Here is a 25,946-nt window from a genome sequence, read left to right on the forward strand (position 1 = left end):
ACACACACACACACACACACACACACACACACACACACATAGATTCAGTTTTCAATTTCTGAACTGTCATTGCCATTTCTCTTTCTTAGTCTCAGGCTTTTCCTTGAGGGGATGGGGGTGGGTGTTGGACCATATGCATATTGTTGGAAATGGACAGATTTTTCCCGATACAGGTAGACTTTCAACTGCTTTTATAATCAAGCACCACACAGGGGTAAATTATGTCTCAAAGTGAACTGCCTGTGTGTCTGCAGAATCTGGCAGCATGCTTCCCTGAGGCAAATCAGTCTTTCTGGTATATTCTGGTCAAATCTCACAATTCATCAGCTCCCACCTTTTCCCAGGAAGCTGGAACACAGGCTGTTTGTTTGTTTAAATCCTGCAGACTCATGAGCTGGGAGGAAGGCTGGACAGTGTGAAAGAGTTTAATATGCATTTAGCAGAAATTAATGAAGAAGTCCACAGCTTGTAGGCAGCCAGTTTCGGCAAGTGTTGTTAAATATTAATGAGGTGCTTTTGCTCTTTGGGGCAGAGAAGCACGCTTGATGCACCTTTTTTTAATTACTGCAGTGCTAACAGGTAGCAGAGCTGAACGGAATTGCTGAAGATGGCTACATTTTGCCAAGAACCTTGAAAACATTTCTACTCTCCCCATGGCTGCTTAAGAGAAGCATCCTTCCTTCATAGATTCCCAGTATTTTCTAGGATCAGCAGGACTGGTCAACAGGGTCATCTTATAAAGGCATAGGGGAATTTTCTAGAAGTAGTATACACATACCCCAACCCAACGTTTCTATGCATAAATAATGCTTGAAATTCAACGTTCAGTGGTGTTCTGACAAATGTTTAACTCTTTGGGTACAAACACTGGATGCTGTACATATTCCCACAATGGCCGATTTCAGCATTATACTAATGAATAAAGAACTGAGCAGACATGGTCAGTAACTCTGCTTTATATACTATTCCTGCTAAGCACATGCATGGGTATAAAAGACCCTGAGAACATAAACAAAATAACAATATTCATATGTTACTTAGCATATGTTGCATATATATAATCATATATACAATGTTTTAGTTATCTAATACTAAAATGCAATAAAGCAGTAGATTATGTTTTCTGTATTTATTGACTTTTAAATATAGTTTATGTGAATGAAATGTCATATAATTTAAATTTTAATAACAGCTTTAACAACAATTAATTACCATGCAAATTTCCCACAATTTCCGAAGTCAGATCTCATGGACTATCACAAGCTACACTAAGTCCAGATGAACTAGGAGCCAGGTGCTCTCTACTCATGGTTCACACACTGGCCAAAGAACTCACCTGGCAGAAGTGTCTCTTTCTATTTCTGTTCTTCCAGCTTCATTAAATCATGGTTGTATCAAAGCTGTTCTTGATTCTGCCTTTCCATTGACTAGCAACTTTGCTCACACGCATTCCTCTCATCTCTTGAGCATTTGGAGATACTTTCTTCAGTTAACTCTCTAGGATCTTGGACAAGAAGACTTTCTTCTTTCAGAAATAGACACAATTCAATGGGGGTAATTAGAAGGATTGTGTTTTAATGCACCCATGACACGATTTTACCCAATAGCACTTATATAGATGATTCAATTGTTGAAAATCAGTGATATATATAATTTCCATTTCAGTTCCAATATGTGATAGCCCCCCAAATTCCATGCAGTAAACTAATGATAGGCTCATATAACCTAGATATTAGAGAATAATAAAGAAGAACCCACAAAACACAGAAAAAAAAGAGTAATGATCCATGTCCATGGCATATCATACTAAAGGAAGAAAGGAAGGAAGAAAGAAAGAAAGAAAGAAAGAAAGAGAAGAAGGAAGAAAGAAAGAAAGAAAGAAAGAAAGAAAGAAAGAAAGAAAGAAAGGAAGAAAGAAATGGCTAGAAGTAGGATGGGGTTACTATGCAGATAGTAAAGCACATGAAGTCAATACTTCTTTATGCTGTGTTAGGCTTGTTTGGAGTGTGAGATAAATTCTCAAAGGAATGAAGAAACAATTGAGGGCAGGCCTTGTTACATTTGTTTGATGGGTCATAGCACACACTGAACAATAAATGAGTCATTGTTGTGTTTGGATAACTGTCTTTCTTCCATTCCTGTTCTGCATTCACTTTGGTAATTTACCATGTTCTCAATGGACCTTTACAAACCATTAGTTCATAGACAATGTAAGAAGAAAAAGAAAATATATCAATGCAGGACAGAGAGTGATGTACGTTCTCCCATGCTTCCTTGACACTCAGTGGGTTGACACCAGCCCTGGCTGGTTCTAAGAATTTAATCTCCTCCACCCACTTTATTACTCTTATATTTTGACATTTACACATCTGAAAACCTTATAAAACTCCAAGAAGGAGGGGCACACTATGTGGCCTCGGGTGCTGTGCCTCTGATCCTGTAGACACATGGAAAAGAACTCTTGTTTTGTTTTATGATTAAGAATGTATTGGCTATCTTAACAAAAGAAGTCTGAATTCCTGTGGGCATGCATGTGAATATAAACACACACAAGCTTGAAAGCAGTTCACTTTAAAGTAAAAATGAATATAAATTCTGTGAAATCAATTTTCAGACAGTACATATTGAATCATTACATAGAAATGTATTGTGACCTTTAAAGACATCTTCCTGGTTGCCATTTACTTATTTAATTAATTTTGTGATTCAAAGTATGATTTTTAAATGTATAGTGTCTCCCTCCCCCCAGTGCTCATCTCTGAGCCATTGCAGCTGCCATGTATTTGAATTCATGTACTTTCTAGTCTGAATTTTTTTTGATAATCTGATTTTCTCTCTAGACTGTAATTCTAAATGATGAGACCATTCCTAAAAGCGTATTTATTTTTTTTAAATAAAGACAGAGGTATTTGCTTCACTGGGGCTAATTAAAACAATGAGTTATGACTTTGGGGAGTAAGTGGGACCTGTGTATATTTATGGATGCCTTTGGGTGTTTTAACATTTCTTAACACACATCATTCTACCATGTTTATTTTCTTGATAGTGACTATGGCTATGAGAGACATGGAGAGAGCCAGTGTGTCCCAGCTTTCTGGTACAACCCAGCTTCCCCTTCAAAGGACTGCAGCCTTGGTCAAAGCTACCTTAACAGCACTGGGTAAGCCCAATGCATTAAAGAACCCCATTCACTATTGTCCGTTCACAACTCATTGTTGTCCATTCACAATGCTGAAATGAAAGGAAGTGTACCCTCATTGAAAAGGATGAGTATAGATTGGGTAAGTTTGTATCAAGAGGCTTTTGATGGAAACTGAGGAAATATTTAGCCGATGATAGCTTGTTTAGAAAATATCAGAAGAAATCATCCACCAAAAATACCATTTACAATTGATCTCTAGAAAATTATAGTTGTTGTTTTGTTAAAACCTCCATTGCCTGCCTTACTTTTTTGGCTTCAACTGTAGGGTATAGATATTACAGCACTCACTAGGGGAAGATTAATGCACATTGTCAAACACTAACACTTGACACATCAATAAAATGCACAAGCCACATTCTAGCCACTTCTGGAAGAAGCTAAGGACACTTAAAACACTTTCAGTAATTGTCTAGTGTTATCTTTCACTACCCACCTGATTACCCTCAGACACTTGACAGAGGTTTTCCTGGAGATGGGTTATTTCATTCTTTTAAAATTGATTATTTTATTTATTTACATTTCAAATGTTGTCCCCCTATTTGGTCTCCCCTCTATAATCCCAGCCTTTTGCTGCATACAGAAAACACACCTCAGTGACAAAGACAGACACTACCTCAGAGAAATCATCATTTTTAATAGCTGAGCTGTATTCCATTGTGTAAATGTATCAGACCTTAAAAGAAGACCTAATTCCAATACTTCTCAAACTATTCCACAAAATAGAAATGGAAGGAACACCACCTAATTTCTACAATGAAGCCACAGTTACTCTGATACCTAAGCCACACAACGACCCAACAAAAAAGATAACACATCAAAACAATAATTCACCATGATTAATTAGGCTTTATCCTAGAAATGCAGAGATGGTTCAATATATAGAAGTCCATCAACGTAATCTACTATATAAACAAACTCAAGGACAAAAATCACATAATCATCATTTTCTTTACTGCGTCTATGACCCAGGAGAGATCTGTAGAGTGAGCAGGTGGGACTATGACACCTTTCACATGTTTTGATTGGTCTTATGGTTACCTAAGGTTCTGTGGGTCTCCTTTTTATTTGGAACATCTGGAGTGAAGCTAATTTCTTCATTTGTAACAATTTCCCACAGGGGCTGGAGAGGTTGTAGGTGTTCCAGACAACTTTCAGAGAAGCAAGACCCTGAGTACTCTGGGCTCCACTCTCATGTCTCCCCTGTGTTTGTTCTATCATATTAACCAAGTTGTCCTGATTACATTACTTTGACTCTATATGCTTGTAGAGAGTAGTGTGTAGACTACTCAATGTAGACTATGTAATTGTCTGCCATCTGCTAAGGAATCTTAAACATGGATGTGTGTGTTGAGTAGTCTGAAATACTCTAAAACTATTGCTTTTTTTAGGTAAATATTTGATTTGAGGGAGGGGGCTATTCCTAGATGCTAGGCTAGGTATTTGAGTGATTTATTGTAGTGCTTTTGTAGGAATATGGTTTAACGATTTAAACAATTTAGTGCCAATTGAACAGTTTGGATGTAAGGAGATGGACTGTAAGAGAACAAGGAAGAAAACATAATGGTCAAATGCAATCATCTGCAAAAGGCAGCTTCTAGCCACCACATCATTTGAAATCCATTAGAAATGAATTCTTTTAGGACATATCACATAAGTGCATGATATCTAGATCTACTTTTAAGCAACATAGGTATGCAAACAGCAAATAGCTAAGTCAGTAAAAGATAAAAAAATTCTATTTCACTGTTTTCTTTGAAGAATTTCCTATAGATATCTATAGGCACCTCTAGATTTCCCAACTTTCACCTATATTTTATGTTACCAACAGAGTTTTCTTGGTAGCCCTATAAAAAGAAAGTGGTTGACATAGTTTGCCTTTTGATACAATAGTTCTAACATGCTAATTCTGACTAAAAACTATCTTGTAAGTAGAAATAGCCCATAAAGATTAACGCAAAATAATTTGATTTAATTAAATCAGAGATGATCAAAAGGGCTGCAGTATATGTCTATAATGTGTATAAGTGTAATGTAATGTGTATAATTAATTTCTCATGTTAAACCAATTAAAAGGTGAAAATAATTTTAATATTGTACTTTGTTTAATGTGATATAACATAATTATTGTCATTTCATTATGTTACATTAACAACATCTCAAGCCTTGATAGCCGGATGAGAAGATAGCCTGCCGTACTGGATAGCAATGATACGGACATATTTCAATAGACAGTTGATAATGATAAATTATAATTTCATTTGAGCCAGGAGCTGTCTACAACATTTGATTTGCATCATCATGTGATCTCAGAAGAAGGAATAGAGGGTGGGTGTGATCCAGTTGTGGGGCATTGTTAAGAAAGAAAATTCGGATATAATGGAGGACTGATGTCATCTAGACTTTTGTGGCTTTGGGTTTTTCACAATAAGATACCATGGATCAGTTGATTATTCTTGATGCAGAGGGTAAAGGAAATCAAGACTTGGTGATGGTGGTAGTGGTGGTAATACAGAGAGCGGTAATAATGGGATATTTTTATGTGGTCTTCTTAGAACATCAATTTTAGTGATGATGCATAGACCATGGACTTTCTGGAAGTCATAACTGTGTGGCAGGTCAGAGGTCAAGGCAAGCACTTGGGTTGGAGTTCAATGCGATTGCTGGGGCATTGCCACACATTTAATGCCATTACCATAGAAGTTGCTAGTGTTTAGCAAGGAAGTTTCCCAGGAAAACCCCTTTAGTAAGATTGTTTTACTTTAGCAGAGTTGAGTAGGAGTTTAAAAATGTGCCTAATGTGATATTTGTGTTGAGGAAATAATGTTTTAGAAAACAGAGAAAATATGTTATAAAATAGCCCAGTGACTCCAGGGTAAAAGTTATGAGTTTTATTTTTATTTTTACCAGAAATTCTATTAATGACATCCCGGTATGGAGAGAAGATAGGGAGAAACTGTCTGATTAGGAGGAGTTAAAATTTTGATGTTCTAACTGCTTCCTGGTACAGAGAAAGTTGGAGGCAGCCTTGGGGAAATAGAGCAGACCCTTGCTGACAGACATAGGTGTACTTGCTCGATTTTCTTGCTTCTCTAGTCTAGTGCTTGCCTCCTCCTCTGTTGTGTGTGAGTCAGACATTGATTTTTCTGGGCTGGTTTAGACACTGATCAGATCCCTGGTGTACCAGGTGGGATCAATAATAATGTTTAAGGAGCCAGCCTTCCCGAGATGTGGGGAGTGCAGCTCCCGAGCATTGTTTGTCTTTGGGAGTAGCTGGAGTTTCGGAGACTTGCCTTTTATGAGCAACTGTGAAAAGTATTTTTTCTTGCTACTTTTCTCTTGCCCTCTTCCTAACAAACACACACAAACACACTCGAGCACATACACACATGCACACACACATACACACAGACACATGCATATGTATATATATATATATATATATATATATATATATATATATATATACCCATGAATATACACACATACACAAATAGCATTCCAATACACATTCACACACACACACATGCATAAACACACACATACACACAAATACATATACATACATACATATATATACACATATACATATACACATGTGAATACACATACACACAGAAACACACATACATACATGCACTCATGTGCACATACATGTACACATACATACATATAAACATACAACATACATACACATATACATACATATACACATCTATGCATACACATTGATATACACACATGCATGCCCATACACAGATACATACACACATACATATAGACACATATATATACACATATATATACACACACACATAAACACACATATAGATAGCATAAACACACACATGCACATGTATATACATATGTATATACATATACACATACATATGTCAGGAGCCATAATGGAACAAGCTAATAATTAGGAGGTGATCATCCTAAAATGGCTTGCTTTGGATTATTATATAGTCTGCGACAAGTAAGTCCTTATTTAGCAAGGCTATAAGGATCTTATTTTAGGAAAGATTCCTGCTATTAATGTGCTTTTCCTATATTATTATTATTATTATTATTATTATTATTATTATTAAGTATATGTAACAATCACTAAGCTATAGCACACCTCTTTGGAGCAGATCTCTGCAGATCCATGAAGATGTACTGTCTTGTGGTGACACTATATAGACAAATAGATGACTTCTTAAGTCTTAATGATGATCCTATAAGAATTCCTAAAATTATATCAATGATTATTATTTAGCTCTTTTATAGTGGGATTGCTATTAGGTTCCTTTCTGATAGTCAAAGCTGCAATGAGAACTCTACCGGTCTCCAAAATGTCATCAGTTAATTGCTCTTAGATAGTAACCAGACTTTCTCCTACTCAGAGCACATTCCAAGAGGTTGTAAAACAATTAACCAAAGGTCACTAATAGGGAACTCATGATTTATTATAGGTGCTGGGACAGAAGATAAAATATTGCCTGGGTTTATTTATACAAAACATCACCAATTTCTTAGTTATAGTTTTAAACCTTCAGTGAACCTGTGGAGCTAGACAGGTGATGGATGTTTACCCAGATAATTACTCCTAATGGATATGCATGTAAACATTCTCTGTTGTAAACTTCTATTTCAATTTATGAGTTGATTTTTGGTGTGATCTTGTGATGAACTTTGTAATATGTGATCATGTATTCTGAAAGACATATAAGTACTGAAGACAAGGAGAGAGTCGTTCCTCTCCTCCTTTTCCCCTGCCTAGAATTTTTTCCCTTAGAATTTTTCCTTTATTAGAATTTTTTCCTTTTCCCCACTTAGGACCTTTCTGCTTTTCCCCTTAGATAGGTTTCATAGGAAACTTTTTACACTTAGTAGTAAACTCTATAATAACTTCTCCAAGTGTCTTTTCTTCCTGCAACCTCAGACTACCAGGGATAAGTTAGAGCCCAGCAGTTCCTGCTGAGACAGAACAAAGGCCACATTGCCTAATCCTCTGCTGTTAGGCTACAGGTATTAATCACCTAAGCCTGCAGTCTTTTACCCTCAGAAGTTTTTTAGGACTTTTTAAAAGTTATCATCAGCATTTTAGTACAGGTCAGAGAGCCAGAAAACCCAGAGACCCTCAGACCTTAAAGCCACTACCAGAGTCCTACTCTGTGCCCCTCCCACTACCCTCTCAGGGCCAGGAAGCTCCCAGCATACATATACACGTATATACACACATACATACACACCCATGCATACATGTAAATACACACACATTTAAGCATGCTCATACACACACACACACACACACACATATGTACATATACACATACATACATACAAAAACACACACGCACCCTAGAAGCTACACCATTGTCAAAACTGTTTTTTTTTTTTTTTTTTTTGTCAAATCTCTTTAGGTATCGGAGGATTGTATCAAACAACTGCACAGATGGGTTAAGAGATAAGTATTCTGCTAAGACTCAATTGTGTCCTGGAAAAGCTCCTCGGGGCCTCCATGTGGTGACCACTGACGGGCGCCTGGTGGCAGAACAGGGCCATAATGCAACCTTCATCGTTCTAATGGAGGAGGTAGGTGACCACGTTGGTGTCTGCAGTCAGAACCACATGCTGACAATTCCTTGATCTCAGTAAAAGAAGGAAACAGAAATCTAACATTCTCAGGAGCTGCCCAGCTATCACACTGATGTCATGAGTGAGAAGAGAAGGTGAGAGAGTAACACACAGAAACCTCTCCAGTCACCTGTAAGGAAGACCCAGCCCACAGCGCATCTGAAAGAGCTTGCTTGCTTGCTCACTCGTTCTTCCTTCATTCCTCTCTCTTTTTTCTTTTCTCTATCCCTCTTTCTCCCCTCCCTCCCTTCCATATCCTTTATGTTTGGTCTTGAACTCAGAACCTTGGCTCTGAGCTAGAGGCCCAGACCAAGTTTTTTTCTTTCCTTTTCCTTTTCCTTTTCCTTTCTTTTTTCTTTTTCTTTCTTTCTTTCCTTCCTTCTCTCTCTCTCTCTCTCTCTCTCTCTCTCTCTCTCTCTCTCTTTCTTTCTTTCTTTCTTTTTTTTTGACAGTCTCACCTTGCCTCTTTTGACACAGGGACGCACTTAGGACTTGAAATCACAGTGCAGCCCACACTGCATTCAAACTTGTGTTCCACTTGCTTCTATGTCTTTAGTACTGGGATTATCAATTGTGTCATTATGACCTACCTGGATATATTCTTAAGGGTTCTCCTTAGTTTCTGCTTTGGAAATATTTATTGACATAAGGATATAACCTGTAAACTGTGAGTGATGGAGAGGACATTCAAATCATAGCTGTTAATTTTCAGAGCCTTTCTTGCTTTATTCCAACCCTTAACCTCACTAATTAGAAAAGACCACAAGGCTTTTAAGAGTCTTGAACCTATGAATGTGAGGATGGAGAAGATGACCAAAATAATTTTTAAAGTTAACTTTATACAGAACACAGACAACATGGGTTGCTTCTTCATCAGCAACCAACTTCATTAACTCGTCCCTTAGTGTCCCTTGCCATCCAGGCAGTCAAATTTGAGTGTATGCTATCACTCTGGTCCACTCATCTGTTTCTTGCTCCCTGTGTGAGATGTTCCTTCTGCCCAAACCAGGGACTTTCCTAGCACACTTTGCTGGACTGGTAGAACTGGAAGGGTTGCCTGATTGACAATACCCTCTAAATTTATATGCAAATTGCTCTGGGCTCTTGAGATCTTGGAAAGGGAGCAAAACAAGCCAGGAGTTTTTTTTTTTTTTCCCACTAGTCTGAACACCTCAGAGCCTTTAAAGTCCAAACCACACTGTGAGGAAAGATGCAAGTTTCTTATCCTGACCTGGCAGATATCTCAGCCTTCCCTCACATTGACGCTTGAATTAGAGGACTTTAAGATTCACAGAAGAGGTCATTATCACATTTCCACTAGAGGGTTTTCAGGACCACAGCTATAAAAACTTTCTCAAATGGATATGAAGAGCTATGATCTTATCCATTTCAATTGCCTGCAGTTCATTTCCACTTTCATTTACATTTGTATACTCCAGGGTAGTTGACATCCGGAGAGGGTCAAGAGAGCATCCATCAGTATTTCATTCACATCTCTACATTGCCATGGTGGGAGTGGTGAAAGAAGAAGCTGTGCCCAGCGCACAATTTTGGGGCACAATCTTTGATTTGTACATTAGTCAGATGTCTTGTTTCTAGAAAAGATTTTATTGGGTCACAGTTTCAGAAAGTTCAGCCCACTGTCTGTTTGCCACATATCCATAAACAGACATGTTTTTTAACCTTCTTCATTCTGGATCTTTATTTTATGATCTGCTTTATACATTTACCCAAAATGTTGATGCAGTTTTGGGGGTGTGTAATAAGCATGGGGCTTAACTTTGAGAGGCAAACCGTGAGCTTGAGGTAGTAGTGTGTTCAGCTGAACCACTGCATATCATGTTAGAGGGAGTATCAGAGGTGTGCTTGGATTTCCAAGGGCAGAGATATCTGTGAGCTGAATCACTGAGAGAGGGCCTTGCTTCAGGAAAGAACAAGAAAGTAATTTTAGATAGCATGCAGTATTCATCTGTAGAATGGAAATAATGATCGATCTCCTATAGTTATTTTGAAGATGGTGTTTAATACATGTTAAGTGACTAATACATTGCTTAAATTTAATAACAGATATCCAAAAATATAATGAAATTTATGGCCTGGTAATTAATGGAATTAGTGTTGAAAGTAGGCTGTGTATATTCAAAACTTGGTTCTCTTGCTGCTAGCCATGTGTAACACTTTCTATTACTATAAATAGGAAGTAATACTTTTTTATTGATTTATTTATTTACACTTCAAATGTAATCCCCCTTCCCAGTTTCCCTTTGAAAACTCCCTATCACATCTCCCCTCCCCCTGCCTCTATGAGGGTGCTCCACCACCCAGAGCCGCCTCACTGCCCTACTGGGGCATCGAGCCTCCTCAGGATCAAGGGCCTCCCCTTCCATTGATGCCAGATAAGATTATCCTCTGCTACATATGCAACTGGAGCCATGGGTCCCTCTATGTGTACTCTTTGGTTGGTGGATTAGTCCCTGGGGGCTCTGGTGGGGTGGGGTATGGTTTGTTGATATTGTTCTTCCTATGAGGTTGCAAACCTATCAGCTACTTCAGTCCTTCCCCTAACTCCTCCATTGGGGTCTTTGTGCTCAGTCCTATTGTTGGCTGCAAATATTCACTTCTGTATCTGTAAGGCTCTGTCAGAGCCTCTCAGGTGACAGCTATACCAGGCTTCTGTCAGCAAGCATTTCTTGAGGTCAGCAATCACATCTGGGTTTGGTGTCTGCAGATAGGATGGATTCCTAGGTGGGGCAGTTTCTGTATGGCCTTTCCTTCAGTTTCTGCTCTCCTCTTTGTCCTTGTATTTCCTTTAAACAGGAACAATTCTGGGTTAATATTTTTGAGATGGGTGGGTGGCCCCATCCTCCAACCAGGGGCTGTGCCTAACCTCAAGATATGGTCTCTACAGTTTCTCTCTCCCCTTTGTTGAAAGTAATACTTTCTATTACTAAAATCTTCATTTCTCTGGATGTTCATACACACACATGTGTCCAGAGAAATGGATATATCACTCAAAGCTTTCTACAGTATAAAGTTGAAGGGATTAACTGTTTGGCTTGCTTAAACTATGTAACAATAAAGTAATGACTTTACTTTATTGCTGTAATTATGCCACAGAAGAGTTAAGCCATGGTTGTGAGGGATCAGCGTGTGTGGTCTTCCTATTTCAAAATATTGAATAGACTCTTCTTTATCATTATTGTCAGAGTAATATCAAATGAAGCAGTCCCAAAATTGGGCCTGCAGGTCCCCAGCCCTTGCCCACACCTCGTCATAGAAATTATCTTGTGGCGGAGACAGCACTGCAAATTTTCAGGATAATGTTGATACTTTAAGAATTAGTATCAGATAAAAGTCTATCAGAAGCTTGTGAAGGGGACCAGACCAATTTCTGTTCTTTTGCAGGGTGACCTCCAAAGGACAAACATCCAGCTTGACTTTGGGGATGGGGTTGCTGTGTCCTATGCCAACTTTAGCCCCATTGAGGATGGCATCAGGCATGTGTATAAGAGTGCGGGGATCTTCCAGGTGACAGCCTATGCAGAGAACAACCTTGGCTCGGACACAGCTTTCCTCTTCCTGCACGTGGTTTGTAAGTAGCGATGACCAGCCCCCTCTCACCTCTTTTTTCCAGTCGACAACTCCATCTAGCCAGACTTCACTTTCTAGAGTTCAGAGCTGAAGCCAGTTTCACTGTGGCTCCTAAAATCATCTACATCAAAATGCTGAAATGCATGTTCAATTATAGTTCAATTTCACCATGCAGAAATAGATTACTCATTTTAAAGGTATAGGTAACATTACCAAAGCTCTTCACTTTGTAACTCCATTCTGAAAAGTCGGTGCATATAAGTACGCACATGCAGATTTGGATGTAGATAAAATGTCTTTTTTCCTTTGCTTTAGAGATTACTGAAAAATAAATAAAAATGGAAGCCATCTAGTTGATGGTCCTAGGTTCATTCTTGAGTGAAAAATGCATAAATCGAACTAAATGTTTGGCTCGGTTGGTAGAGCCCAAGGAAGATTTAAAAAGCACATGTTTCAGTTGCTTTCAAGAATTGTATATGTTTAAAAAAATAAAATCTTCATATGCCCAAGGTTATTTCAAGTTCGTGATATTATAAATAACAATTGGGGGTTGTGATATACTCAGTTTCAATGATACTGACTGCTGCTTGGCATGAAGAGCCGCTAAGTTTCCAGGCCGTTATGTTTACGCTGGATGCTGTTTGTGTTTCACCCATTCTGAGACTTGAATCGTGTTAACCGAAACATAAGCACTACTGTTTCTGGATTATGGGCAAAGCGGGTGTTGTGGGCAGACACTGACTCAACACACCTCATCAACAACATCTATGGGTTTCAAGGCATCCATAGTTTTTATTTTAGCAGAAGTCTTTCCCTTATACATGAGAAAAGTATTTCAAGATCCAAAGGATTCTTAAAACCTCAAGTTGTACCAATCCCTGAATATGGCATTTATTCTCTAGTCCTAATTTGCATATATATATATATATATATATATATATATATATATATATATATCTCACAGATAAACTGAATGAACACATGACTCATGTCATGGTTAGGCAAGCCACAGCACAACACATAGTCATAATAATCAGAACAATATTCTGTTGAAAACTTAGGATTTTTTGTTTACTTTTAGATTTTCCATTTAATAATTTCAGCCAATAATTGGCTATGAGTAACTGAAATTTTACCACGTGCAAATGGATCAGCAGGGACTGCTGCATAGCCCACAATGTCTTTCTAGTAATATGTCACATAAAAGGAAAGTTACATGTTATGAAAGAGTTGAGGTGAATAAGAAAAATTCCATTCCTGTTAATAACTTAGTGACTGTGTAAAATCTTGCATGTAAATAGTACCTTCTTAAGGAGCCCTGGCAAACAGTGAGATATTTTGTCTTCTAGTAATAAGAACAAAGCGGTAGATAATACAAATGTATAGGAAGAAACTTGGACTATGGATAAATGATGTCCCTACCATGCCACTCTATAACACATAACCTCCGGACTAATTCCAGTTTTAAAATGGCTTAAGTCTAAGTACTACCTGGCCTCACAGGGTTCTGGTACCAATAAAAATGAACTAAGCAGGAAACACCCAACCACTCACTAAGTCATTCAGAAAATATTTATAGAGTTCTTAATGTGTGTGAGGGACTCTACCAGGCACTTAGACAGTCATCAATGAAAATGCCATCCTGCCCTTGTGTTATTTTCATTCTATTGAAAAAGGAGAGCTACTTTAAGAGATGAGTCACAAACAGACAGAGTGTTGAAGATCCATGCAGAACCACTGCAGTCTGTCTCTGCCAGCAACACTGGATTAGGAGCCCATATGAGCGGTATGCATCTTATTCATGGGACCAGACTTTGGAGTGTTCAGACTTTGATCATAACCCTTTTGAATATCTAATATTGTCCAATCTCCTTAGACCATATAAAAATTGAACTCCTCATCTCTTAGATTACAAGGAAGCTATGGGAATCAAACTGGATGGTGGACACGCTAGGGGCACCAGAGAGCACCCCTAGGTATGGTGAGCCACTAGGATGATGCATCGAGGTTAGCACATGACCTCGTCCTAGCCTATTGTCTCTTTTAGAGAAGATAACCAAAGCAAACCCAGCAAATGAAAAGACATGAGTTAGAGAGGTGAGCCTGTCAGCAAGATGTCTGCTGGACAGACATTAGGACCTGAGTTGGCATTCCCAGAACCCTTATAATGCCCATGGCTATAGTATACATCAGTAATCTTAACACTGAGGGAGGGGCCACATGGAGACTGGTAGACCTAGGAAACTGTTTGGCAAGTCAGCCTAGCCAAATTAGTGAGTGACAAATTCAGGGAATGATCCTGTCTCAAAGAAAGAAAAATCAAAGAACATACCTGATGTCAAAACTCTAGGTTTCATTCACATGTGCACACATAACTACATGTCACATGCATAGACATACAAGCACATACATAAAACATACATGGATGCACACACACACACGAGAGAGAGAGAGAGAGAGAGAGAGAGAGAGAGAGAGAGAGAGAGAGCAGGGATGGGTTTACACTTTATACTCTTGGTTTTGTGCACAAAAGAGGAAATGTTCCTTGAAACTTTTATTGTGCTCATAATTCCCTACAAATCAATCATGGCTGCATTTACCAGACAGTTAGTACAGTGGAAACTGCTCTTGGCCTCACCTTGGGCCATTAACTAACAAAAGTAGTTGTTAGCCACCCATAATAACCAATTTCACACAGATTATTGGGCTTCTATCAAAAGGGGTACTGTGTGACAGGAAGGATTTCAGAGTTTGCCATGTTCCATTTGATTCACTCAGTTCTCTTCTCATTGTTCCACAATCTATCCCAGTGTTAGAGCTTGGAACTGGCTCAGGATCTTTGTTCTAAAATCGGCTCATAGGTATTGTTTCTTTGAATTAGTTTTAGCCAAACCTGATTGGCCTGAAACTGGAATAAACACGACCACATTAACCAGTTCACATAACTCCATCCATTTTATGTCTGGCATAATCTTGAGAAGAGGGAAGTTTTGTTGCCTTGGGTCTCAGAGAATCCTCCAAGACCTGCAAGTGGCAGGAAGTGGGAAAGGATTTCTAGGCTTATAGTCATGTACATTTTGGCTCAACTGTGAAATGCTGAAGGTTCACATGAGGCAGTTTAGGGAAGGAGTTTCCTTCCATCTGGGGAATGGAGTACAAATAGGCTTCCAGCTTGAAAGAACTATCTTCACAGCGTGTAAAAAATGGGAGACCTGGACCCAGGCAGTAGATTCTTCAGTGTTGATACAGGCACTCACATTTCTCCTAACACTCCAGGCTAGCCCATTTCTAGTGTGCTCTACATCCCTGACCAGAGGAACACAAGTCATTGTGAGATTTTCATTAACTTAACCCTTGAATATGAGTAAATAGAGCCTTGAAGAGCTTGTCAATGTTTTCTCACACCTTGTGTTTTTGTGGCTGACGCCAGGTAGAACATGTAAACTACAGATTTGCTCGTTTAAAATAATTAAAGTGTCAGCCACGTGTACATATGACGTGCCAACCTTAAAAGTATGTGCTGGTAAAGAATCTTGATTTTCCACATGTCTGTCATCAGGGCAGAGAGCTGGAGGCAGAAAGTATTTTAAAACTATAGATGAATGGATGCTTCCAATTTTTTCTTCATTATATTTTTTAACTGACAGGACTCATATGTTAATCATGTACAGCATGACATTTTTAAGCTACATGCATAAATTTGGTGATTGCTCCATCAGGCTGATTATCATAAATATTACATCTCAAACTTACTTTTTTTTAACGGTGAGAACTCTTTAGTTTTTAAAGACTTTTCCAAATGTAGTACAGGTAATTAACTATGATTTTCATCATAATACATTAGACCTCTTGAATGTATTATTCTTCTTACCTTACTAAAATTCCAGATCCTTTGACCTACCTATGTCTATCCCACCCACCTCTGGCATCCTCTGGAAACCAATATTCTATTGCTTGCTTTTTGTGAACTCAAGATTTTTGGTCCCACATGTGTGTAACATCCATCACTCTATGCTTAGCTTAACTCTCATAAGGTACTGTCATCTGGGCACATACATGTCACAAACAACAGGAAGAGAATATCTGCAAGTCTTATAAACTAACAGAATCTTCCAGATGTGAAATTAATATACAATGATTCTTAGCCAGCATTTCCTTCTCCTCTTTTTATTTTGGATGAAGTGAGTGGTCTCATGGTCACCTCGGCTGTGTTCATGGTTGTTCTTTTAGTGGATGGCGTAGTGTAGAGTGCAAAATGATGTTTACATTTTTCTGAGGAAAGGGGAAAAGCTGTCTTACTATCACTTTGAACCTGATGTTTAGGTAGCTATGTTTTTCCCTCTTTGTCAAGTGGCCTTGCAAAGCCTCTGAATGGCACTCACTATGTCCTCCTGATGATGTGGCACAATGGCCAATTGTGAAAGCAAATGGAAACCAATTAGCAACTGAGGATAATGGAAGAACCTTCCATATAATTCTTTGACCTCAAGTCACAAAATGGAATACTTCTCAGAAATAAATCGGACTGCTGTTTATTGTCCTATTTAACAGCTATGTGTCTAGTAAACTCCCTTTGTTCTTGGCCTGGAGGTTTCATAAGTATTCATGGTAGGTGGGCTACCAGATGTAAATTCAGTTCACCTGTCACTGAGAAGTCAGAAACTTGATTTGAATTTCCTGTTACACCTTCTGCTACAATTAAAGAAAACACACACACACACACACACACACACACACACACACACACACACACACACACTTACTGCCTAGCATTTTCAGATTTGGGCTTTTGTTTTTAACTGGAATGATAATAAAGATAGAGATTGAAAGAAGCAGCTGTGGAAAAGTTGATGCTCTGTTCTAGGAACATAAACGCTGTCTTCCATCCTGTCCCTTTAGGTCCAGTGGAACATGTTCACCTTCGGGTTCCATTCGTTGCCATAAGAAATAAGGATGTTAACATCAGTGCAGTGGTGTGGCCCAGTCAGCTCGGGACCCTTACCTACTTCTGGTGGTTTGGCAATAGCACAAAGGTTTGGCTCTTTCTCTTCACTATCACATTTGATTGAGATTCTGATGCTCCAGAACTGGATGTGCAATCCTAGTATATAATGAAGCCAAGAACACACAGATGTGAATAACACCTGCTTCCCAAAGTCAGTTCCTTATCTGGGAGAAATGTAAATAAATGTATAGAAAGAAAGAAGACTTTGGGAAAGAGTACACATTTGCAGGCGCGTTTTCTTCTACTTAAAAAATCTCTAAAGTGCCATTGATTTCCTTTTGCTCCTATTGGCATTTCTAGCAATGTGCTGTATAGCAAGGACATTATTTGACCTCTCTGAGGTTGAGAATTCACGTTGGTCAAACATGAGCTGAGTACCTAATTATCAGGGTGGGAAACAAAGTTGGATGGCATGGGAAGAATCCCCATCAACAACTACAACTGCATGATGTCTGCAAACACAAGTTGTCTTAGGTAAGGTGATGAGGCTGCTGTACCTTAGTGTAAGAAACTGGAAATATCAATTACTGGAATGCTTAAAGTAGATCCTACTCCTAGAACCCATTGACGACCTCTGTGTCAAGATTTAAGACTCTGAAAAATTAAGTGGAAGGATCACCAATTGCATTGATGTTCTCTCTTACTGCTTTTTAGAAAACAATGTTAAGGTAAAAATACACATGTATGTATGTATGTATGTATGTATGTATGTATGAATGTATGTATTTAGGTGCACATCACAGTGCATTCTGTAGAGTTCTGAGGACAACTTGCAGGAGTCACTTCCCTCTTTTCACCTACCATGTGGATTCCAATTGAAGTCAGTCAGTTGTCAGTCAGCAAGGCCCTCCTTCTGCTGAGCCATCATGTAGGCCCTAAACCCAACTTTTATGCATTTCAGGTTTGCAGGGAAATTCAGAGGGATGTGAAGAGACTTCTCATGTGTTCCCTGTTCCTACCTTCCTTCCTGTACAACCTTCTTCTTTATACACATAATGCATTTGGTATAGATGCTGTATTTATAAGTTGGTCGTTATCATTCAGAACACAAAATTTATATTAAGGATCTTTCTTGGATTTGAACAATGTATGAAACAAAAGAGTTGTGTTTCTCCACAACCATCTGTGATTTACTTATTCACCTCTCCCTCCACCTCAGTGCCCACCATTGGCATCTCTAGTTTTCCACTTGACAACATCATATAGTTAGAGTCTTTAGCATAGAGACTTGGTGTGCTTTGTTTACAGGTTGGATTATTTTTCAGTTAAGAATATATATTCAAATGGTCTCTATGTCATTTCATCACTTGATAACTCATTCTGTTTTTAAAAGAGTTTTTTTTAAGTTATGTATATAAATGCTTGCCTAGATATATCTGTGTGTATTATGTGAGAGCCTCATGACCATGGAAAACAGAAGTGAGCATCAAATTTCCATGGAGCTGGAGTTACATGTCTTTGTGAGCTGATGTGAGAGTGCTGGTAATTGAAACTGGGTCCACTGAAAGATCATAAAATGCCTTTAGTCCCTAAGCTGTCTCTCTATCCATTGCATATTTGCATTCTCACCAGCAATGAAAAACAGCTTCTCTTACTTTACATCCTCCCCAGCATCTGGTTAAGCTCTGGATGTTGGTCATTCTACCATTCTATCTCATTTGAATGCACATTTCCCAGATGACACATTATGTGGTGAATATGGTTATTGGCCAGTTTTATATTGTGTTAGATTAGGTATCAAAGTGTTTTTGCCCTGCTCTTAAAACCAGGTGCTTGCTTCTTACTGTTTATTGTTTCTGAGATATTTATATATTTTAAATAACGGTTCTTATGCCTTCTACAGATATATCCTCCATGTCTATTTCACTCTTCATTCTCTTGACGATGTCTCTTTCAAAGCAGAGAGATTGGAATTTAACAAAGTCCATCTTATCAATTATTGGGTGCTTCGTGACTTTGATGTTCATCTTCAACGCCATGATATACACAAGACCATCTGAGTTTTCTCTTACATGGTATTTTAGGGTAATATTTTTAAACTTTTTGTTTTACATTTATGCATCCATTTTAGTTCATCTTTGAAAGGAGTAAGGCCAGTGGCTGGGTTTGTTTTCTTGAACATGCAGCTCTCCTAATCTTCCAACTTGATCTTTTGAAATTCTCTGTCTTTGCCATGTTATGCTACCCTAGCTTCTTTGGCAAAGACCATGTGTAAATAACTCTGACTCTCTGTTCCTGCTCATTGATTTCGGGTATTTCTTCACTCTTACCATGCCATCTTGATTGTTGTAAGTTTGTTGTAAATCTGAAGAGGAAAGAAAATAATCATGGGAGATAGAGGCACTTGGGAGGAAGAGAGGAGGGAGAAAGGAAGAAGGGGGCCAGGATCAGGTATGGGAGGAGACAGGAGAGATGTACAGAAGGTCAGGAAATTGAAGAGAAGTATGTAGCAAAGGGGATGGGGAGCTGGGGGTAGCCACCAGAAAGTTCCAGATGCCAGGAAAGCTAGAGGCTTCCAGGACCCAATGGGGATGACATTAGCTGAAATACCAAAAAAGGGGGAGAGACAATCTGTAGAGACCATATCCAGAGGTAAGGCATGGTCCCCTGTTGAGGGATGGGGCCACCTACCCTTCTCACAATTTTAGCTCAGAACTTCTCCTATCTAAAGGAAATATGGGGATAAAGACTGGAACAGAGACTGAAGAAAAGGCCATCCAGAGACTGCCCTACATGGGGATCCATCCCATATCCAGACACCAAACCTTGACACTATTGCTGATGCCAAAATGTGCTTGCTGACAGCAGCCTGGTATAGCTGTCTCCTGAGAGGATCTGCCAGATCCTGACAAATACAGATGCGAATGCTTGCAGCCACCCATTGGACTGAGCATAGGGACTCCAATGGAGGAGTTAGAGAAAGAATTGAAGGAGCTGAAGGCGTTTGTAACTCAATAAGAAGAACAACAATATCAACCAAACAGACCCCCCCCAGAGATCCCAGTGGTTGGTGACTAAACCACCAACCAAAGAGTACACATGAAGGGACCCATGGCTCCAGCTGCATATGTAGCAGAGGATGGCCTTATCTGGCATTAATGGGAGGGGAGGCTCATAGTCCTGTGAAGGCTCGATTCCCTAGTGTAGGGGAATGCCAGCATGGTGAGGTGGGGTGGGTGGGGGAGGTGGGGGGGAAGCACACTCATAGAATCAGGGGGAGGAGGGATAGGATAGTAGGTTTGCAGAGAAGAAACCAGGAAAGGGGATAGCATTTGAAATGTAAATAAAGAAAATTTCTAATAAAAAATAAAATGTGAAAGCTGTTAAAACAGCAAAAATAACCTTAAATAAAAGAATGTCTAATGGGTCAGAATATTCTTTTCCTTGACAAATGGTCCATGTGGGATTGAACATAGCTGACATTCTGTTGTAATTTTAGTTATCTCTATATATGAAATAATCTAAATTTCATTGGGCTTTTGAGTTCATCAGTGCCCCCACTGGTTTCTTGTCTTTCTAGCATATCAGTTGTGCCTTTAAAAGCTTTATCCATGGGTCATGTGAGTTATAATAATAATGAGATAATCATAAATCTTTCCCCTCCTCTTATGTCACAATCATCATTCAACAAATTTAAGCATGTGGAATCAAATGCATTGTTACTATTATTATTTTGAAGACACCATTCCTTTTTATATTTGACAATTTTGTTCTTCCCAAGAAAGAATAAAATATCATTTTTCTGTGACTGCTCTATGTTTTTTACAGTTTCTTACCAACATTATTTTTGATCTTTTAAAATAACTTAACAATTCATACAGAGCTCATTTGCTGGTGAAAAGGTCCCTTTGGTTTGAGAACGTTCTCTTTTTCTTTCACTTTTACAGGATAATTATCCAGGGTACAAAGTTAGAAGTGTTTTTTCTCTTAGGAATGTTTGCTTTTTCTTTTCCTAAAGACATTAATTATGTTATAACACATATTTTGTAACTGTATAATCTTTGAAATATTTCGGATCTATGTCTTACCATTTTTGTTGGTTACATCAGGTTATTTTTCTTTATATATCTCTTCTTTTAGGATTTGAAAAATCTCTTTGATTTCTATAGTTTGAGACTTACATGCCCAAGTGCAGGGTCTTCACCATTGATACGATTTAGGGGACTCTGACCTTTGAGTAGGTGTACTTTTTTCTGAAAATGATTTAGTGAGACTCAATATTTATTTCTTCCCAGAATTCCTCATATGCTTTACTTTTTCTGGTATCATATTCCACATATCCACACATACATGTGTATAGTACACATATCCATACCGTTTATACTTGAGTCACATTCTTGAATTTGTTTTGTTCTTTTTTTATTTATTTTATCTTTTCAGTCTTTCCCACTCTTTGCTCACTTTACTTTTTATCTTGGGAGTTTCAGCTGCCTGGTATCAGTTTTAGAGCTTCTTCCTCAGAGGCCCCTTCTTGCTCATTAATCCATCTAAGGGAGGTTTTTGACTTGTACTGTGTTATTATCATTAGTTCCATTTTTAAAATTTCAATCTCCCAAATTGTACCATACTTTCATTTCAGCTTATGTTTCATTCTACCGGGAGGTGAGGCCCCGAGTGTGAATCACTGTGTATAGTGTGATCATGTTGGCATATAAAAGGAGAGTTTCTTTATGATCAGGCCTCATCTGTTTTAGGGATTCTATGATCTTGAATTGTACACTTCCTAGGTGTTTTGCAGCACACACACACACACACACACACACACACACACACGTGCGCGCGCGAGAGAGGGGTGGTTAGGTTGGGTTTGTATTGAGATAGTATCTCTTTTCCTGGGGCTGGAAGACTAAGATAAAACCCTTACAAGTTGGGCTCTGATTTAACAGTTTCTTCTAGGAAAAGTTTTTTTTTTTAACTCACAGTGCACTGATGTACTTATAAATGAGTCCTTATCCCCTCTCACTGAAAGAAGCACAAAGACACATTTTTCCAGTATTTATGGGAGAACCTGGTCAGCTCTTGGTTATAAAATGACAAAGCCATGAATGTTCCTATGACTCACTGGATCCTCCCTGTGGTTTTCCCTCTCTGACTTTTGTTTACTTTGAAAAACCATTATGTACTTCGTGTTGCTTATCTTGGCAAAGGCATTAATTTAAAAATAATATAAGAAATTTACCAAATTTGGAATGGTGAATGCCAAGAGAGGGAAAATGAATGAATGTGTAGCTATGCATCAGGGATGATGATGTACAGTCTACCTCTGTCCTCACTCTGGAACGGTAAGGCTGGGAGATGCCCCACTCCTGATCTTGTGGAGGATAACAGCACGATGTAATAGAGGGTGCATGGACATGGAATTTAGAGTCATGAGCTAGTGTGCTAGAATGGCTATGTCTTAGATAATCCTGAATATTTGAGCTTGATCAAGTTGTTTGTCCTGAGGTGCTATTCACTCACTCTTTCATCTTGCCTGTTGTATAAAATAAGATAACATATATTTAAATGTCATATACTATTTGGTCAGCAACTATATGCATTGTAGCACATCATTGAAACTAGTCTGTTACATGACATAGTGAAAGAGAACAATTCATGAACCCAGGGGAATCTCAGTGTGTAGTATGTCTGCCCAGTGGCTTTAATTTAACTTCTTATTATAGGTGAATAATGCGAAAACATTTAAAAAATTTTTTAACTAGGAAAACAGATACATCTATACTTGGTGCAGTAGAAAAGTCGCTCACAGTGTACAACCAGCATCCCAAATTGAAACACTAGATTAGTTGCAGAAACGAACCTCAGACTCAGGACTCCTAAATCAATGCAGGGCAGGTCATCACTCAACATGAGAATGCTCCATTACTGGGAATGGTTCTCCCCTTGGTGTTACTGAACAGTCATTTTTCTTTAAAAATCATGAGATATTCACAGAAAAGAGGAATGAGAAAATCATTGGGGAAAAGGTTTATTTTTTCCCTGAGAAAGTGAGAAGTCAGTTTGTATTTGGGGAATTATTTTCTGTTAATGTACAATTGTTTTATCATCTTTACTGAGAATCCACTGTACTGTATATAAAGTCAGTTATTAGATGGGTCTCAACATAGAGATTTACTGGGCAGCCAACAGGACACTAAAGATGCAAATGTAATATGACTCTACAGTGGCTTTTTTCTTTTGAGTGCTGATTCTAAAATATGAAGTACCTAATTATAATCTATGTGTATTTGATTTAAAGTAACAAATGAATGGAAAAAGAGACTGACAATTTTAGTTATCATTTCCCCGATAATTATATGTTAGCTTGAATTATAGAGTCTTTGTCTGAAGCCAGGAAACTAATATTTAACATGTGAACATCTTGGAGTTATGCACTGAAATCTCTCTCCCACATTTAGATGTTATGACATATTATGAGACTATTTTAAGGTACATTTTGGCAATTTAGTTTTAATTTTTAATTGATTACTAGAAGTATTTCTTTGGTTAAAAATTCCCATCCACAAGATAGGAATGGAGAACAATATACAAGTACCCAAGTCAGAAAGGTCTTGCCAGTTAATATTTGTCCCTAAAGAACAAAGCTAATAATGCATGAGAGTAAAAAGTATAAAAATAGTTTCAGAATATGACAAACCTGTGAAGAAATACAAACATAGGGTTTTTTTTGTTCGAGTTCTCTCATCAAAACACTTAAGTTTCCTTGAGTTTTGTTAACTGTCAGATCCATGTAGTAACAGTAGTAGCTACAATTGGTCATTGCCATGAGCTTCGGCTAAAGAATACACAGGAATCATGTAAAACATGAGAAGGCATTTGGGAACATCAGATGTTGATATACATGGATGACATTTACATATAAGAATAAAAGTCTAATGTGATTCTATGGGTCATTTAGCTGTCTACAAAAACAGTTACCTCCTGCATTTGAAAGAGACACATTTTCAGTATTTTTGTGTTATCACCATGATAGAAACACATCAGTGGAGAAGGAGGCCACATGACCCCACAGTTTATCAAACGATCACCACATTTTGCTGACAAAGAATGAGTGTCTTTGGATGTGTTGGCAAGTGGAGTCACCTTCAGAGCTCCCTTTGCTTGACAAACTGTTCTTTAAAATGAACTACTTCTAATTTTAATTATTTATTCCTAGCAGTTGCTGTATTTTCTAAATTCATTATTTTACTAAATCAGCAAAACAACTTTATTTATTTGATAACCAGAAATCCCATTTTACAGAGGACACCTAGGCTGGTAACCTCAGAAGGTAGTTTGGTGTGTGTGTGTGTGTGTGTGTGTGTGTGTGTGTATGTGTGTATATGTGTGTACTGAAATAGAAAAATCAAAACACACAATCAAAACACTTAAGTTTCCTTGAGTTTTGTTAACTGTCAAAGCCATGTACTAACAGTAGTAGCTACAATTGATCATTGCCATGAGCTTCGACTAAAGAATACACAGGAATCATGTAAAACATGAGAAGGCATTTGGGAACATCAGGTGTTGTTATACATGGTTGTTACATGGTAACCTTCTAAGGTTACCAGGCTAGGTGTCCTCTGTAAAATGGGATTTCTGGTTTTGATTTGTGTGTGTATGTGTGAATATGAAATAGAAAAGTTCACTCAGGTCGTTAAATTAAATAAAAATATTGACACAAATGGACTGATTTTCTGCTTCTATAGCCAGCCCTTATCTTGATGCTATTAGTATCAGGGGTAAAAGGCATATACAATGTTACCACTACCTTTAAAGAAATTGTGTCCCATCTGAAAAGGCAAGGTGAACAGACATAAAATAATTGGTGTGGATGTATAATGTATAGATCAATAGAAGATAATAAGCATTCCTGAGATCCAGCTATTGACTTACATACCTACAAACCTATCAGCAAGGAACATGAAATTTTATCAAGCTCCCCATAAGTCCTTTTCAGAAGCTATTTTTTTTTCCTGTAAGACTTGAAGACTAAAACACAGGATATATTTCATTTGTCACCTTTGGGAAGTACATTCTTTTGCTAATAAGAGTTTAACAGCCAGGAAATTGCAGAAGGGAAGGCAGTGTAAGCATATACAGTTGGGCATCCTAGAGAGTGATGGATGCAGGCATGAAAGCCACGAGTGTCACCTTTGGAAATGGACCTAAGCTGGCCTTGAAGGAGCAGCATAGTTGAGGCAGAAATAAAACATATCAAGGTGTAAAGGTTATTCCTCAAAAGTGGCTGTGTTCTCTGTGAATTGATTCTGTCAAAGTAGAGCATTCATTTCGGCAGATGTTGGAAGAAAAGTTTAAAGTGGAAAGATGAGATTGACTTCTTAGGCTGTCAAATATCTCTGCTTTTTATTTTGTCATAAAATGTATGTTTAAGGTAGCGTGATATGAGATAAAGTTAGGCAAAACTATCTTGAACATGTGATAATTCAACAGAAACATTTCCACTGGAGCTCTCTGTCTGCTTCTCTCTCTTTCCCTCTCCCTTTTTCTATACCTTCTCCTCCCTCCCTCCCTCCCTCCCTCCCTCCC

The 25,946-nt window shown here is 38.2% G+C and overlaps 1 protein-coding gene across 1 annotated transcript in view; it reads left to right on the forward strand.

The window, feature by feature from the left end:
* Positions 1-25,946, forward strand: part of Sorcs3 (sortilin related VPS10 domain containing receptor 3) — a 590,390-nt gene that overhangs the window by 543,684 nt on the left and 20,760 nt on the right. Inside the window, exons 17-20 of the mRNA XM_028775206.1 lie at positions 3,047-3,160; positions 8,608-8,779; positions 12,227-12,413; positions 17,312-17,445. Of these exons, the coding sequence (XP_028631039.1) occupies positions 3,047-3,160; positions 8,608-8,779; positions 12,227-12,413; positions 17,312-17,445 (607 nt within the window). The remainder of the gene's footprint in view (positions 1-3,046; positions 3,161-8,607; positions 8,780-12,226; positions 12,414-17,311; positions 17,446-25,946) is intronic.

This window comes from Grammomys surdaster, unplaced genomic scaffold, assembly GCF_004785775.1.
Source record: "Grammomys surdaster isolate TR1022 unplaced genomic scaffold, NIH_TR_1.0 66, whole genome shotgun sequence".
In the NCBI taxonomy this organism is placed as follows: Eukaryota; Metazoa; Chordata; class Mammalia; order Rodentia; family Muridae; genus Grammomys; species Grammomys surdaster.